Source organism: Anarrhichthys ocellatus, unplaced genomic scaffold (assembly GCF_004355925.1).
Source record: "Anarrhichthys ocellatus isolate YVR2014 unplaced genomic scaffold, GSC_Weel_1.0 scaffold13, whole genome shotgun sequence".
In the NCBI taxonomy this organism is placed as follows: Eukaryota; Metazoa; Chordata; class Actinopteri; order Perciformes; family Anarhichadidae; genus Anarrhichthys; species Anarrhichthys ocellatus.
Genome location: NW_022280043.1, coordinates 386197 through 401288, shown reverse-complemented (window position 1 = coordinate 401288; position 15092 = coordinate 386197). Strand labels below are relative to the sequence as shown.

The window sequence follows — 15092 nt, the reverse complement described above, 5'->3', positions numbered from 1 at the left end:
CCCCCCCCCCCCCCCCCCAAAAAAAGGGTTCATCCTCTGGGGATGGGTGTCTACAAAATGTGAAGACAGTGTGTCAATAGTTGTTGAGATATTTCACTTTGACCTGTTAATTATAAGTCACAAACAAATGAAGTGGGATTAATGCTGTGGAGGACACAAGTGTGGACAATACCATGGAAACTCAATCGTTATTGAGATATTTCATTCTGGACCAAAGAGTGAACAGTGACAGACAGACATTGCCATCCATAGCACCTCGGCTGAAAAAAAAATAAATCAAATTTTTGGCAGCTTTATATTTCCTACAAATCGTCTTTGCTAAATGTGTTGTTTTGTCTGTGAACACACATTTTAGACAAGATTTGGACACAATATAAAGTCTGCATTGCATATGGAGCTTCAGTTACACTTCTCTGTGGGAACAGCTCTCATACTGTTGCAACACAGTGAATTTTGTTGTTCTCATACTGTTACCATGGCCTTGAAAAGTATTGAAAAGGAAAATGTAAATTTTGTTCTCTGCTCACCCCTCAGGGGGTGCACGGAGTGACCAGGCACTTTGTGTTGAGGTTTCCAATGCAGTGACAAACGTAGGATAGATGGAGGAAAGATGCCTGATGTTGGAAGCTTGCCACCGTTACATCTGAACCTTGACCTTTTTATTGAAATATTATTTATTGTTAATTAAGCATTTATTTTAAAGTCAGTTCTGTACCCTTGATCAGTCAGGTAGTCGGGTGCTAAATGTGTGTGGGCTGTGTGTTTGTGTGTGCCTACTGTGTGCATAGTTAATTATTGTAATTGATTTTGTTGATTAGCTGACAGCCCGGGTCAATACTGTGCTTCAGGACACATCGCAACAGATTGTGTGCTCGAGAACACATTTACAGAGATAATGGAATTTTGTGTGTGTCTAGATACGTGTTTGTGTGGCAAGTGTATGTGGTTAGATGGCAGCCTGTTGAATTGGTATGAGCAAAAGTGTTGGCCAATCATTTCAGTTATAATGAACAGGGAGAGAAGCCAATGATGAGAAATCATTTATTCATAAACAAAAGAGAGGTTGGGATGGAGCAACCTGTTTTGAATTTAAAAAGATGCTAAATTATCCAAACCTACGACTGCTGGTAATCCAGCATGTCGTCATCATCATCAGCCACTTTGGACTAAATGGAGCATTGAATCGTAGGAGATGTGATGTGCAGGAGGCTCTGTTGTTATTTTGGTTGTAAAGAAACAAAATGAACTTGAATTAATGGGAACATGAGCTAATGCTGATTTATTTGGAAAACACATCTTTTGCCAGGACTGATACAGAAACAAAAGTACAACACAATGTATAATAATATCACTCTGGATATCCAGTTCACTCTAAATCCAATATGCATGCATATGCCAAATTTCACAGTATGGTTACTACAGTGTAGCTAGGAAGGTGAAGTATTTGCAGTCTGAAAAGCATGAAATAGGATACGAGCATTTTGGAACATAGACGTGCCTCCTAAAATCACAAAGTGGAGTAGCGTGCAGAGCCCGAAGGGGCTACTGGTTGAGTGGATATTGTTGTTGTACAAGGTTGTGAATCGGCTACTTGGGACCTGGTTTTGTTGAATTAACTGAGAAAAACTGCCACAGTGGTGAGAAAATGACACATTTAAAATTAAACTTCACTTGCTGCTGCAGTTTTCTGCAATCAAGAAACCAGAGTTTATAACACACAGGGTGAACACCATGTCTTCCATATATAATCCCCAAAAGCATGGTGACATGGGTCCACAAAGTCAGTCAGGGCAAGAAACTAGGAGTCAAATGCCAGCAGTTTAGGCAAATTAAATCAAACCTGCGATAACCGTTTTCTTGGCCACTTGGGAGCGACAGACATATTTTAAGTTGACGTGGTGAACAGTTGTCTTTACAGGTCCAGCAGTTACGGAGCATTAGCTCTGAATGAATGTAAGTCGAATATTCACTCTGTTTTGGTCTCCACCAACTCCTGAGGGAATTATATCTTTAACTGCTAAATGCTCACTGTGTTCACCGATAGTCGTTAAATTCAGCTCTTTGGGGCCGGGTGCGTAGTGTACAGTGGACTGTTTTCAAGCGTTTTAACAACTGCCAGAAACATAGATGAGAGCGGTGAGAGTGAACCACAACAGTAACGTTGCAGGTTATTGCACACTAAAACTCTGCGTGTGTGAACTAAAGTATGTACAGAAGGTCCAATTTGAACCAGGAAGTCGTCTGTAAACTACATGTATGTTTAAGGACAGTTTGGCTAACCAGGGGGTTTGTTTGAAACGTGAATGATTGACTGGCAGCATGCGTTTCTTGCTCGAGAAGATTTTATTGAAACAGTGTTGCCACTAAATACCAGAGTATTTACCAGTGTAAATATTGTATTTCATGTTGTTAACGACAACTATGAAAATAAGACCATAGTTGTAATAAGCTATCCTTTAAATTATCATGTAAAGACTAAATGCAACACATAATCCATGTCTGCACATGATGAAGTGTGCACAGGAGGGACCTGGAAATGGCCTGTGTTAGAATGGCAGACTCTAACATTTAATATTTAATCCTCTTTTAATGTCAAGCATCTTCTTCAGCGTTAACCAGTTGGGTATTTTATGGTGATATATTTTTTCACTGTTAGTTGGCAGGCATCCAGAATATTATGGCTTCCTTCACCAGACTGCACATGGAGATGGATCAACAGACTCTTAATATTCAGCCAGTCTTTATTAGAGAGCCCTCGCACTCAAACGCACACACCTACACACACACACACACACACACACACACGCACTGTGCACACACAATGCAGCAGAGAGATAAGAGTTAAGGGAAAAAGGCATCACTTACACAGGTAGAACGATGAATGAGAGAGACAAAAAGGTGTTAAGCCACTAAAGGAGTGGGAAGAAGGGGGGGGGCAGAGGAGGTGGCGATAGGATAAAAGAGGTGGAGAGGGAGACGAGAGTTAAAACCAAAGGATGAGAAGAAGAGATGTGATAAAAGAGGAGTGTTTCATGAGAGCAGCAGAGGAGATATAAAGAGTGAAGAGGTGGAAAGAGAAAGCCAGAGTGGATTTGGGTTAACTGCTATCTCGGTGAGCAGAGTAGTTCTTGTACCGACGACACGCCGGCCTCATCAAACAACGCGTGTTACTGAGCTGAATAGACACACACTCTTACACACTTCCCCTATCTCTCTCATGTACTGTACAGTAGCAATCTTGTGGTGACAGTATACAAGCCAGCAGTTGTCATCCATAAATTCTGCGTATTAGTGACACTACTGTAGCCTGAACACTCACTGTGGAGTCAGTGCTGTGCTAATCTGGAGAGAGGAAAACGGGGAATTAAAAAGGTCTTGGATGAGATGCATAAGAAATGAAGGAGATGGACGTGTAGAAGAGACGATGAGGGGAAAAGAAGAGGAGAAAGAGGACCAATTAAAGTATGAGGGAGGGAAATATAGGAGAAAAGTGGAAAAGAAATAAAACTGATGAGTAGATGAGAAAGATGATGGGATTGAAAGGACAGGGAGAAGTGAGAAAGCCTTAGAGAGGCAACTGGCATAGAAATAAGAAATTGAGAAAAGCTGGAAAACACATGAAACGGAGCAAAAAAGAATAAAGTTGAAAAAAGAGATTGCTGTGTAAAGCAAGAGGAAAATGAAAGGAAGGGAGGAAGAAGAGGGAAGTGAGAGCAGCAGGATGAATAGAAGCCAACATATAGCAGAACGGCCAAATCAGACGATGGTAAGAAGTTGAAGCAGAGACGAGGATCGAGGGGAGGGATGGAGAGGAGATGAAGAGAAGAAGAGGATTGGACGGCATTTACTCATCTACCAGGAATCCCTGCTAGCTTTCACCACTGCTAATCCTGGGAAGAGTCATCCCTTCTTAAAGATTGGGCGTCAAGCTGTGGGTGTATCACTCTGACTAACCCACATCATTTCCCTTCATTCTGTGCCTCCAGTTTACAAACTTTTCTAATTCCGAGTCGGGAGATTAGAAATTCATACTTCAAATGAGACCCTTTTGACTGTAGGTTAAGCCGCACAAGGTGAGAACATGTTGAATAGTTTTTGAAGGGATTTCTATAATTTTTTGGCGCATGTAAATTTTTTCATTGAGGCTTCAGTGACTCAGACTATTTACTGGAGCTAAATTGTGTTGCTAAGCAGTAGCGGCCAAAGTTCTGCTGCCAAATGGCTGGACTTGCATTTACTACCTGGCAGGAAGCTTATGCAAGGAGCTGTAGGGGGCTCGCTGATTCCAGCTGTGTAACTCTTTTGAATAAATGGCTGTGGTTTGTGTGATATACTGTTGTGCTATACATGTGTTTAAGCTCTGTACTGTAAGTTTAAGGCGGAGAGTTTAACTCATCTAGCCAATATTTAAGCAAAGTATCTTATTGTGAGAGGATGTCTGATGCGTTTCTCTAAAGCATGTTGGATTCAGACAGTGTGTGTGATATGTTGAGCTCTTGAATGATGTTTATGGCTCTACGGTGGTAAACAAGAACAGACGTAGCGGTTTGCGATGGGTCATTTATATCAGAGACCCTCATGTTCTGTTAGCATGCGCACCCATTGGAGCTATTATGTCCATATTCATTAATCATAGTTGCTGTCACTCACTAGAATAGCCTCCAACTCATAGACCTTGACATGCATTCACAGAATAAAGAGGGTTGGCTCATTCATTTTTTACATACGTTTTCTATTATAATTCAGTGGGTGTATGTGTGCGCGTGCGTGCATGTGTGTGTTCATTAACATGCAAAGCAAAGATGAAGATATACAAGGCAATTTTCACCCGGTTATTAGTACCCTGTCTGCCAACTCAATTCACCTACAATCAAGCACACACTAAATGATACCAGAGTAATAATCTACCAGCTCTATTACAGGCTTAAATTATTCATAGATCCGTATTGTGGGGTGTAATTATACCGTTTCATCCTTTGCATTTTGAGTATTTGATAGGTGTCGCGATGTGATTACTTAGGAGTAAAATGTAACACTGTGAAGTTGAGGGGGTGGCTCACCACGTGCCAAGGCTGAGTCTCTACCGCAGCGGCTGAGGTTGTTAAGGTCTGACCCGCAGTCCGTTGCTGCATGTTGTCCCCTCTTTCTCTCCCGGTTTTGTGACTATCACTATCAAATAAAAGTCCAAAAAATATCTTTAAAAAGAAACTATGAAGCGCTGCACTGTGTCACTGCAAAACGACCAAACAGCATCAGAAGATCTGGTGACAAGTTTAAGTTGCTCTTGTTTGCAAACTGGGACTTGACTTTAACTTGGCTAAAATATTTAGGATGTTTGGAAGGAAAGTCGATGCTGATTTTTTTTTTTTTTTTTGGGCATTGATGAACTTTTTAATCTTGATAATTGATTTTTGGAAAGAGAGGTTACAAAATCTATATATTTCAATTATGTAGATTATTAACACATCAGCATATTTAGTAAAAGTAAACAGTTTTTTTGACCCAAGTTTATTCTGCTATTTGTTTGTTGTATAATCAATCAATTATGATTAGTAAGCAGAGACAATAATTATGGTCATCATCATTTACAATGTGGAAATTAACAAAGCTGAGTCCAGCATGTCTAACTTTTCTGCTTACAAAACAACAACATTGCAATTTTGGAAAATGCCGTGCCCCCTGATCATGACCTGATTTGAGATTTTCCATTGAGAAAGACTGAGGTCTGTTCTCATCACCGAGTGAAAATCCTGCACAGTACACCTCAGGTTTGTCAACATCATATCACTCATTTTCTTCTCTGCACAGTTTCTCCGTAATGCCTGATGTTCAGTCTTTACATGTCAGCACTCTTTAGACATTCATCATATTCCGTTAATCGACAGATCGGCATCGATTTTTGTAGGTTGTTAAATCGTTGATATGGGTCAGCAGTTAGTTAGGGGTCCTTTAAAGTTTATTACAGCTGAAAGGGATTATTTGGCTTTTTCAAGTGTAGCTCAATATTGTTGTTCTCGAGATACCTCCAGGCACAGAGGTTATACTCTAGGTCCTCATTCATATAGATTGCTGCAAAGAAGAAAATTAAAAAGTTTTTGTTTCCACCGACACATTAGTATTCTAATTAACAAAGCTCTAAATGATTGTAAAGAATTGTGATTTATTTCAATACATTTTTTTTAATGATATATCAGTCTTTGAAATCTTGTGAGACTACCATCTACTTATTAATCCTGACCCTATCTGTGACATGTTTTTAAAGAAAGTGCTGACAGGTAAAGTGACTTTACATTGGCAGTGTCATCAGAATTATGGATGACAGTGTCTAGTCATTTATAGAAACTTTGTAGAAACATATTAAATATCAGTGGTTTGTGGTGAATACTTTCTGCGTATAAACTAACATAGGATGATGTAGCAAAACAGTGAAATGGTGATATGTGTCGCAGACATAAAGGTTATGTCTGTCTTTTCATCCGAGGTGAATTTGTAGTATTCCATAACGCTAAACTCACTGTTGCTGCTGTCTGTTCTTTTCTTTAGTTGTCTGTCTCTGTCTGGATTAAAAACAGTCAAATTCTCTTATGCTTCTCTACCACATTTATTTGTGTTCTTCAAAGCAAGCTGTCTAAGTCTGTCTGCAAGAAGCCACAGAAATGCAGAGACTGGCTGCTGTTGCCATCATTTTTTACAGGCCACTGCAGATCTGTTTTCATTGACAGAGGGCTGGAAAGTAAAGCGAGCTGCTGAAGATGCTGCTCTGTAAACCAATCATTTCTCCGTGATATTATATAGATCAGAAATGTGCCGTGCATTGGCACAGGCAGAAACTGCTCCTTCTATTTTTTTTTTTTATTTTTTTTTTTACTTCTCTTCACTCGTTTGTGACAGAAATGTAAATCATCCCTCCTGGCTTGTCCTTGGAAAATATCTTATAAAGAGAATTTGACTGGAAATGGTTTCTTCTAAATCTGTGCCTTTTTTTTAAAACCTCTTTCATGCTGTTTTGAGCTGAAGCTGAGCTGTATGCCATGCCGACCTGCTTCTTTATGTGTTGCTATCATGGATACAGGAACTGTAAAAATGGAAATTCACTCAGCCCTCTCTCTGTCCTTCTGTGCATCCATTTATTTGTTTCCTCTCTGAGTTGTTTTGATTTGTGTCTCTTTGGGGTGAAGCTTTTGGTCTCTCTTTCGCTTGTTTCTGGGTTTAACCACGGACTTGTTGTCATGTTAACACATGTTGACTGGTGGCTAGCAACGTTTTGAGTAATCAACATATTTTTGAATTCCAATCATTCCCCAGCTTTGTTGAAGCTGATCTAATTGTGGCTCATTGTTTTTCAGTTCCAGCTCCAAGGAGGCTGCGTTTCAAAGTGCTGAGCCCAAACAAACTCCTTGCTTCATGGAAGGAGCCCAAAGGAGACTTTGACAGCTTTCTGTTCCTCTACAACAGTACACCAGGTAGGATCACTTTGCTGTTTAGAAACACACACACACACACACACACACACACTTCTATGCCAAAGAAGTATAAATGTGAGGGGGAAGGATCCCATTATGACTTGGATTTTCTGTCTGTCAGGAAGGATTATGTAATTTACTTCTTATCAAAGCTCCTTTGAAGGGATCACACTCTTGAGAGATGTGGAGGACTCAAAGTTTGTCCTGCACCGCTGCCAAGTTTGAGACAAAGGAATGTTTTTGCTGAGTATGTGGAGCCTGTCAGCACATTTTTGAAAATGGGACTGATAGGTACACAGGACAGTAGGACATACACTAGGTCATGATGAAGTTCAGTCCAGGACTAGTCTGACTTACCGGATGTAGACTGTGGGTATAAGACAGATGACAGACAACGGTAGCCATTGTAGTCATTCATTCAGCGTTAAACTGCATTATCACTGTATGGAGTTGTTGGCATGATTGACGCCTGATATTCTGCTTTTATCTTGCACTACTACAGACACGGTGCATAACCTTGTCTCTTTCTGTGCGTGGACGGTGTGCCTACCATCACGGCCATACTTCTTCGCATTAGTCTTTATACCTTTGTTGGTATTAATGCTGTGCTGAATGTGGACGATTCTTTCGCAGCCGCTGTAAAAATAAATAAGTAGGACTGAATAAGCACTCTGTATCATAAAACTTCTCTCTCGCAAACAACCCTTTGCAAGAAACGCCTCGTCTGACAATTCCTTGCTGCCTCCGACAGTTGAAAAGAGAACAAAAACTGAAATTTATGGCCACTTCCTCTCAGGGAGGAGTGCAGCAGTAGCTCACTGGCATTCAGCAAATGCAGTAAAAACTTTCACAGTGTCTTCGCACCATGTGGCTAAAAAAGCCTTCTTTGACAATGAGGATGGCTGTCCTGTGTCCTGATATCCCGTCAGAGTCGGATGAGGTAGACAACACCCATGATAAAGCTTGTCAACAATGGCTGAAGTCCTTTTGTTGAGAATAAAACACCATTTTAGATCACAAAAGGAGCTGTCGAGAGTGGCAGCTATAACCTTTTTACTCAACATATCCCTTTTCTCCTCAACTAAAGTGCAACTGGATAAGAATTCAGGTTTAAGGACAAAGCAGTCGAGTCATTTTTTCCCACAAAAATGGCTTCTTTTTAAAAAAAATGCTTCTATTCTTTAAAACACTCTCCCTTGTCAATGTTCCCCCCCCATTATCAGTTTGTGGATAATGTAACCCAAGTCTTATTGCATTCAAATGTGTTTAACTTTAGTCTGTGCCTCTCTGTCCGGTAGCTTAATTCTCTATTCTATGACAGTGCATGAAGTGAACTAAAATAAGCAGTTATTGGAAGTAGCCTGCCAAAAATTGAGGAATTCAAATAGTGTGTTGTTGTGTCTGTGTGTACTTGCATATTTGTGTATTTATCGGTGCCAGATGTCTATATTTACTCTCTCAAATCTCAGTGGAGATAAAGCCAAAGCCAGCAAAAAAATAAGTTTTTTGTTTTCACTGCAACTTTTTGTCACAATGTTGCTGCAAGAGGAATGACTTTGCTATTGGACAGTGAGTTTGCTTTTCAAGCATTGGGAGGTACAAGAAGTAAACCATGCAATCTCTGAGGTCTTAATTAGGTTGTAGTATTTATGGCTGCAGTGCAGGAGGATGTGCAGATTTACTGCCGCACTAACGCATCAGACAGCGGAAACACTTTGGTGTTGCTTCGTACAGTCTATGCCATGCGATTTAGTTCACCATTATAAAACATGTTACCCTTATGCATTGTTGTATAGATCGACTGTTTAAACCATTACAAACCTTATGTAGACAAGTTTTCATTTGCCCATCAAGTCAAAATAAAATGGAGACAGTGGATCACCGGGGGATCCGCCCAGACATGTTCGATGTTTGATAGTTGCTCTGGTAAAGTTAAATGACTTCCTTTGGCACTCTGTAGAAACAAAAACGGCTGGATAATATCAGACGGGACTTTAGATAACAAACCAAGAAGGTGAGAAAGCAGCGCAACAGGTAACCTCGTTCGGGACTGTCTCAACCGGAAGGTCACTTCGTAAAGCTAGCTGAGGGAAGCGGCTGTGTGTTGGCCTTGAATGTAGGCGGAGCGGTTAACCAGCCTACATTTACCAAACTGACCGGTAAGTTCTCACCAAGTCTTTTAACGTGTAAAACCTAAAATAAATAGTAGAGCGGCGTAAAAAGTGGTTATTTTTTTACCACTAATTGCGTGAAATGGAGGTGTCTAATGGAACTTTCGGCTTTCCATAAAATGCTGTTTAAAAAGAGGCGTTAGAGAGGGTAACTGAATCTCATGTGTTGTCTCTGGTTAACCGACCCACCTGCATTAAGGAGCAGCAGGCAACAGGCTGCTAATGCTAGCCTACCTGTAAACAGATGCTAAATGCTACAGTTGATGGTGATGGACTACTAAAAGGATGCTTTTAGAGATTAATAAGGATATTGCATTTTTAAATATTTCACCAGATCAAAGCTGATGACATCCTTAAAATTTGACTCTTAAAAGAAAGACAAGAGAGAGACTGAGGAGTGTAGCGTTAACTGAAACCATATATTTGATGGCCTGGGAGAGTTGTTGTGAGGTTCATTTATACAGGTTTTTGTCATTATTCTTCTCTCTTTACCACATTGTGTATGTTCTTCTTCTAATTCTAACGTAACTCATGGTATTTTTATACAGTATTTTTGCTGTTGACCTAAATGCATGTTTTTTGGCCACAACAAAGTAAAACAACATGTCTAAGTGTGCTTTCTGATTATTGTACCAGGCCTGTTTTGCATTTGTGATGAAGCCTTCTTGTTCAGCAGAATGTCATAAAATTCAAGCCAGCTTTTAAAAAATATTTATTCTGGTTTAAAATTAATGTGACAACAGTATTAAAAAATAAGTCAAACATCACTTTTTGTCACAATCTTCCAAAATCGACTTACTTAAATAATGATGATTTTAATGGGTTTTCCACAATTGCATCATCCCACAAACTGCAAGCTGTTTTTGATATCATGGAAACAAATCTGATCAGTATTTACGTTGTTTGAACATATGTCTTTAGAGAGCAAAATTCCAAGACTTTCAACTAATTTAAAGAAATATGTGTTTATTTTCTTGTCAGGAATTAAATGAAAACTCATGTCTGTGTACTATGGAGCCATGACCTGGAGTCAATAAGCTTACCGGGGGGGTTCACCTCTGGAACTCACTAATAATTGTTGTATCTCAGTTGCTTAATCCCCATACAAATATAAAAATGGGAATTTGTGGTTTAATGGGGAGTTTATTGCTGAAACAACTTTTTGGCCTGGTGCAGCAACTTCCCAGAATTTTGTAATCGGCGCATGTATGACAAGCAAAGCTACTGTTCGGCAGGAACTAGCTACAGCATGTGAGGCCTTCTAAATGAACCAATATTAATATAATATTATACCAATATAATGATTAGGCCGTTTTTTTCCATCAAAAAGATTAAGCAGGGGATTACAGGTTGATCCATAGACCTTTTTCATGGGAGACATTTTGGTTCGTCATTGTAGGAAAAACACAGGTGAAACTAATTAATGATGGTTCAGTTCCATCAGTAAGCCATGACAGTGAGCAAGCACACCAGCAATCTGATACTGGTTCACCTAAATTGAATGCAGTCCTTTTTTATTTTCATCAATTGCACCTGTGCTTTTTCTACTATGATAAGCCAAAATGTCCACTGTGAAAAAAGTCTATCACCTAACAAAGTCATGTACTCACAGTCCTCATATGCTGACCCAGTGAATGCCTTTTCACTCCTAGCGCAGATATTTGGTTGATTGACAGTAGTTATGTCTCCCTGCACAGACTAAGTTTCTGGTTTGTGGAGTGAACACTGATCCGTGCAGCTACCTCACCTGACCTGCTGTCCCCTTCAGTAGGATTTATCTCTTCCCCTAAAGGCGCCATTAATCATCACTCTGCAGGCACAAGGGACAGAAGATCTGAGGAAGCACAGAATCACCTTATTGATGGTGGCATTGATTGCAGGGTAAAAATTAAAATGGGGTGACCTGATGGCGATTAGCTGCTAAGGAGGGAACTCAAGCACACACAGACTTCTTTCTTTGTGAGGATCCACAATTTATTTCAGGGGCAAATTGTATTTTCAAAAGCTAAAACTAGCGCTAACATTCTCTTGGCTCCAACTGCAAGCCCAAGAAATAACAACATCAAACACAGAATTATATTTTGGACCACAAAATGTCTGTCATTTCAACATTTTTGTGAAGATATATGCTCCTCACAAAGACATGCATGCACAAATATATCCACTATAAAGTAGATTATTTCGACCTTGAACATAATGGTTGCCTGCCTTCAGAAAAGAGGATGTTAATCAGCTCCTCCACTGAATTAACTTCATTTTGGCTCGGCCACGAGAATACTAATATTTTCCTTCCAAGCAACTGAATATAGCAACAACAAATAGAAAAACACTGAGATAAAATATACATGAGTCTAACCTTTTGCCCCTCTCTCTCCTCTCTCCTCTCTCTCCTCTCTTTCAGGTGGTCGGCAAAAGGAGATCATGATATCTAAATCTGACACTAAGGTGTTGATAACAGATTACAACCCCTCTAAGGCCTACACTGTCAGTGTCATCAGCATCAGTGGCAGTGAGCAGAGCAGGCCACTTCAGGGCAGACATAAAGGTGCGTTCATGCATTTTACTTCTTTGCTTCTGTTCTATTGCAGCACTGTAATGTGTCGCTCCCATGTACTCTGTTGTTCTCTACTGTACTGTCAATTGTATTGTACACTGTTATGGTCTTCTCAACTCTACTTTGCGCCTCTATTTTACTTTACAGTACACCACTACCACCACCACTGCTACACTACTTTTATCTTCTTCTTGTCTCTTCTGCCAAGTTTCCTCCCATCTCATCTTCACACTCTCCTCTCCTTTCTTATCTGTAATGCTGTACTCAACTTTATTCTGATGTGCTATACTCTACTCTTTCCCCCCCCAATATTCCATACCTGTTTCTTATTCTATGCTATTCTGCTAACTTGTGATTGATTTGATCTGCAGCAGCTGAAAGAGGTGAGAGTGACGGAGAAGACAAGACTAAGCCCGAGAGGCTGACCGAGTCAGTTGTACCTCCTGAGGATGCCAACGAGATCTCTGGAGGTAGGACAAACGCACACAAACACTGTTTCCAGGAGAGGAGGCCATTTACACATCCTGTGCTCACATGAACATATAAATAGCATGAATTGTGCCGAGTCAGACTCTGCTTAAAGAGTCCTCCAGTCAGTTGCCATAGAGATCTTTGGATGAAGGAAAAACAGCCATTGGTGTTGTCTTTAACACCAGCTCCATAGATCAGAAAGTCTAAAATATGAGTCTGGTGTCTATCCGTGTCCAGTTGGATCCAACTGTGAAGTGTTTCCCCAATGCAGAGTTTGTGTGCAACCGGTAAACAGCTGAATCCACCTTTTAAAGCAATACTCAGACAGATGTCAGCCTGGTGGTCTACTTACCCACCAAGTGAGAGTCAAGAAGCCAAAACCATCTACGCTTCAATGGTGAATCACTCCCAGTGGAGCTTTCTTGGAAACTATTCAGCATACACGATGCTGAGTGAGGTGACTCCGTATGTTAGGTGATGCGTTTATTTTAGCTCTCCTCCCCAACAAGACTGTCTGTCTGGCTTTCTTTCTTTCTGTCAATCTTTTTATTTTCAGTTTATTGGTTACATGCTATATGTTACCCGACAAGAAAGGAATGCATTCATTTTTATCTTCAGTGTATGTATCTACTGTTGCTGACTTTCTACCATAACCATGAATTCATTGGGGAATCGTTTATAATTGACAGTGAAAGATAAAGCTATTTATTTTTTTGCAGACTTAGGCATGAACCATGCTGGTGGCTGAATTTGAGACACTACCTGCAGCTGATATGTGAATGTGACTGCTTTCGTAAGATTTAAAAGAAACTTCCTGTGACCGTTTTGCTATTGCTGTCAAGCTTTAAGTATACACATAGACAGAATCTCATTACTTGGTTTAGGGGGCTTCTTATTTAAGCACTTTTTCTTATGATTGGCTCATTTTTTTTTGTGTGCTGGGTGATAATTTATCATAGGTCAGTGAAAGAAAGCTGTTCAGGAAGTTGTGATTATTGAATTTGGTGTGAAGAAGTCCATCCTCAAATGAACTGCGTCATCATTTTCATGGACTATAACCCTTGTATATTATTTGCACAATATAATTTCCCTCTTGCTAAATGTGCACTTCTTATTTGCTGATAGAGCAAGAGAGGCAGAGAGAGAGGCAGAGAGAGAGGCAGAGAGAGAGGCAGAGAGAGAGGCAGAGAGAGAGGCAGAGAGAGAGGCAGAGAGAGAGGCAGAGAGAGGGGCAGAGAGAGGGGCAGAGAGAGGGGCAGAGAGAGAGAGGCAGAGAGAGAGAGGCAGAGAGGAGAGGCAGAGAGAGAGGCAGAGAGAGAGAGAGCGCGCGCATCACTGAGCAATTAACCAAGTTATAAAGCTTATTTATAGACACTTTGCATCCGTGAATGCATAATGAATTGTCTCTTGAGTGGAGATGAAAACTCATCCATAGTAAATCAAAACACATTTCATATTGACTGCAATCTCTGGTAACACTTGCAATGTATTAACCTGCATAGCGTAGAGCTATTGGATTCACGATAAAGAATCTGTGATTATCATACCTACATTCTGTATCTAGAGTCACACAAAGAGAAGATATGAGATAATAGAACGTTTGTGTAATGAAGAATCGTACTTCATATCACAAACTGTTCCCTTCTGATAAATACTGTACTGTCACTATATATGCACAATGCCATCTTTTCAGAAACGCGTCAAGAGCTGAACTACAATAACAACTAAAACAACATTTTTATGAAGAAAGAGAATAGACCTTGTTGTTTTAACAGAGATCAGAATTTCAATAGATTTGATTTCAGCTCCCACCGACTGATTTTGTGGTTTATCGAGGCAATTCATAATCAGGTCATGAATTCATATATCAGCACGATACATTTTGTGGTGATATTTGTTGACATTTTCTGTTTTTGGAATGCCAAATTTCGTTTTTGATTTGTACTCTCTCCAACAATAGAGAGCAATGTGTTTGTAGCTGCCATTGTTTTGGTAACATTCCCAGCTGTGCCTCTTGACCAACACATCTGGTTACAAAAGTGTGAGCTTGCCTGCCATGTCCCTATTCGCAAAATATAAACTACCTTTGAGTCCCAGGATGAAAACTCAAACTTCATAAAAAACTAATGAACTTAATTTAAAGTGTAATGACTCTCTCTCTACACACACAGAGGTTTAGATCTTTGATGTTCTTTTATTCTTTGTTTCTTGCTCTGCTCCTCCTCCCTTCCTCCCTTCCTGTCAGTAGGTAGATTAAAAACTGGATTTCCTTCAGTCTGCTGTTATCAGAACCACTCAACATTCACTGCAGCAGAGGTGACCTTGATTGGTGTACTGCTTTGTACCTGTTGGGGATTATGATAATATCCTGCTGTGCTTCAATAGAGTGTGTGTGTGTGTGTGTGTGTGTGTGTGTGTGTGTGTGTGTGTGTG

The 15092-nt window shown here is 40.1% G+C and overlaps 1 protein-coding gene across 6 annotated transcripts in view; it reads left to right on the top strand.

Annotated features, from left to right (window-relative positions):
- Positions 1-15092, top strand: part of col14a1a (collagen, type XIV, alpha 1a) — a 112486-nt gene that overhangs the window by 4838 nt on the left and 92556 nt on the right. For 3 of the 6 annotated variants that reach the window (XM_031853413.1, XM_031853415.1, XM_031853412.1), the window contains exons 3-5: positions 7347-7463; positions 12036-12179; positions 12560-12658. The exons of 1 other annotated variant lie outside the window; for it this stretch is intronic. In XM_031853413.1, the coding sequence (XP_031709273.1) occupies positions 7347-7463; positions 12036-12179; positions 12560-12658 (360 nt within the window). Of the gene's footprint in view, positions 1-7346; positions 7464-12035; positions 12180-12559; positions 12659-15092 lie in introns of those variants that run through there. 2 more of the 6 variants (XM_031853414.1, XM_031853418.1) reach the window with 2 other exon arrangements.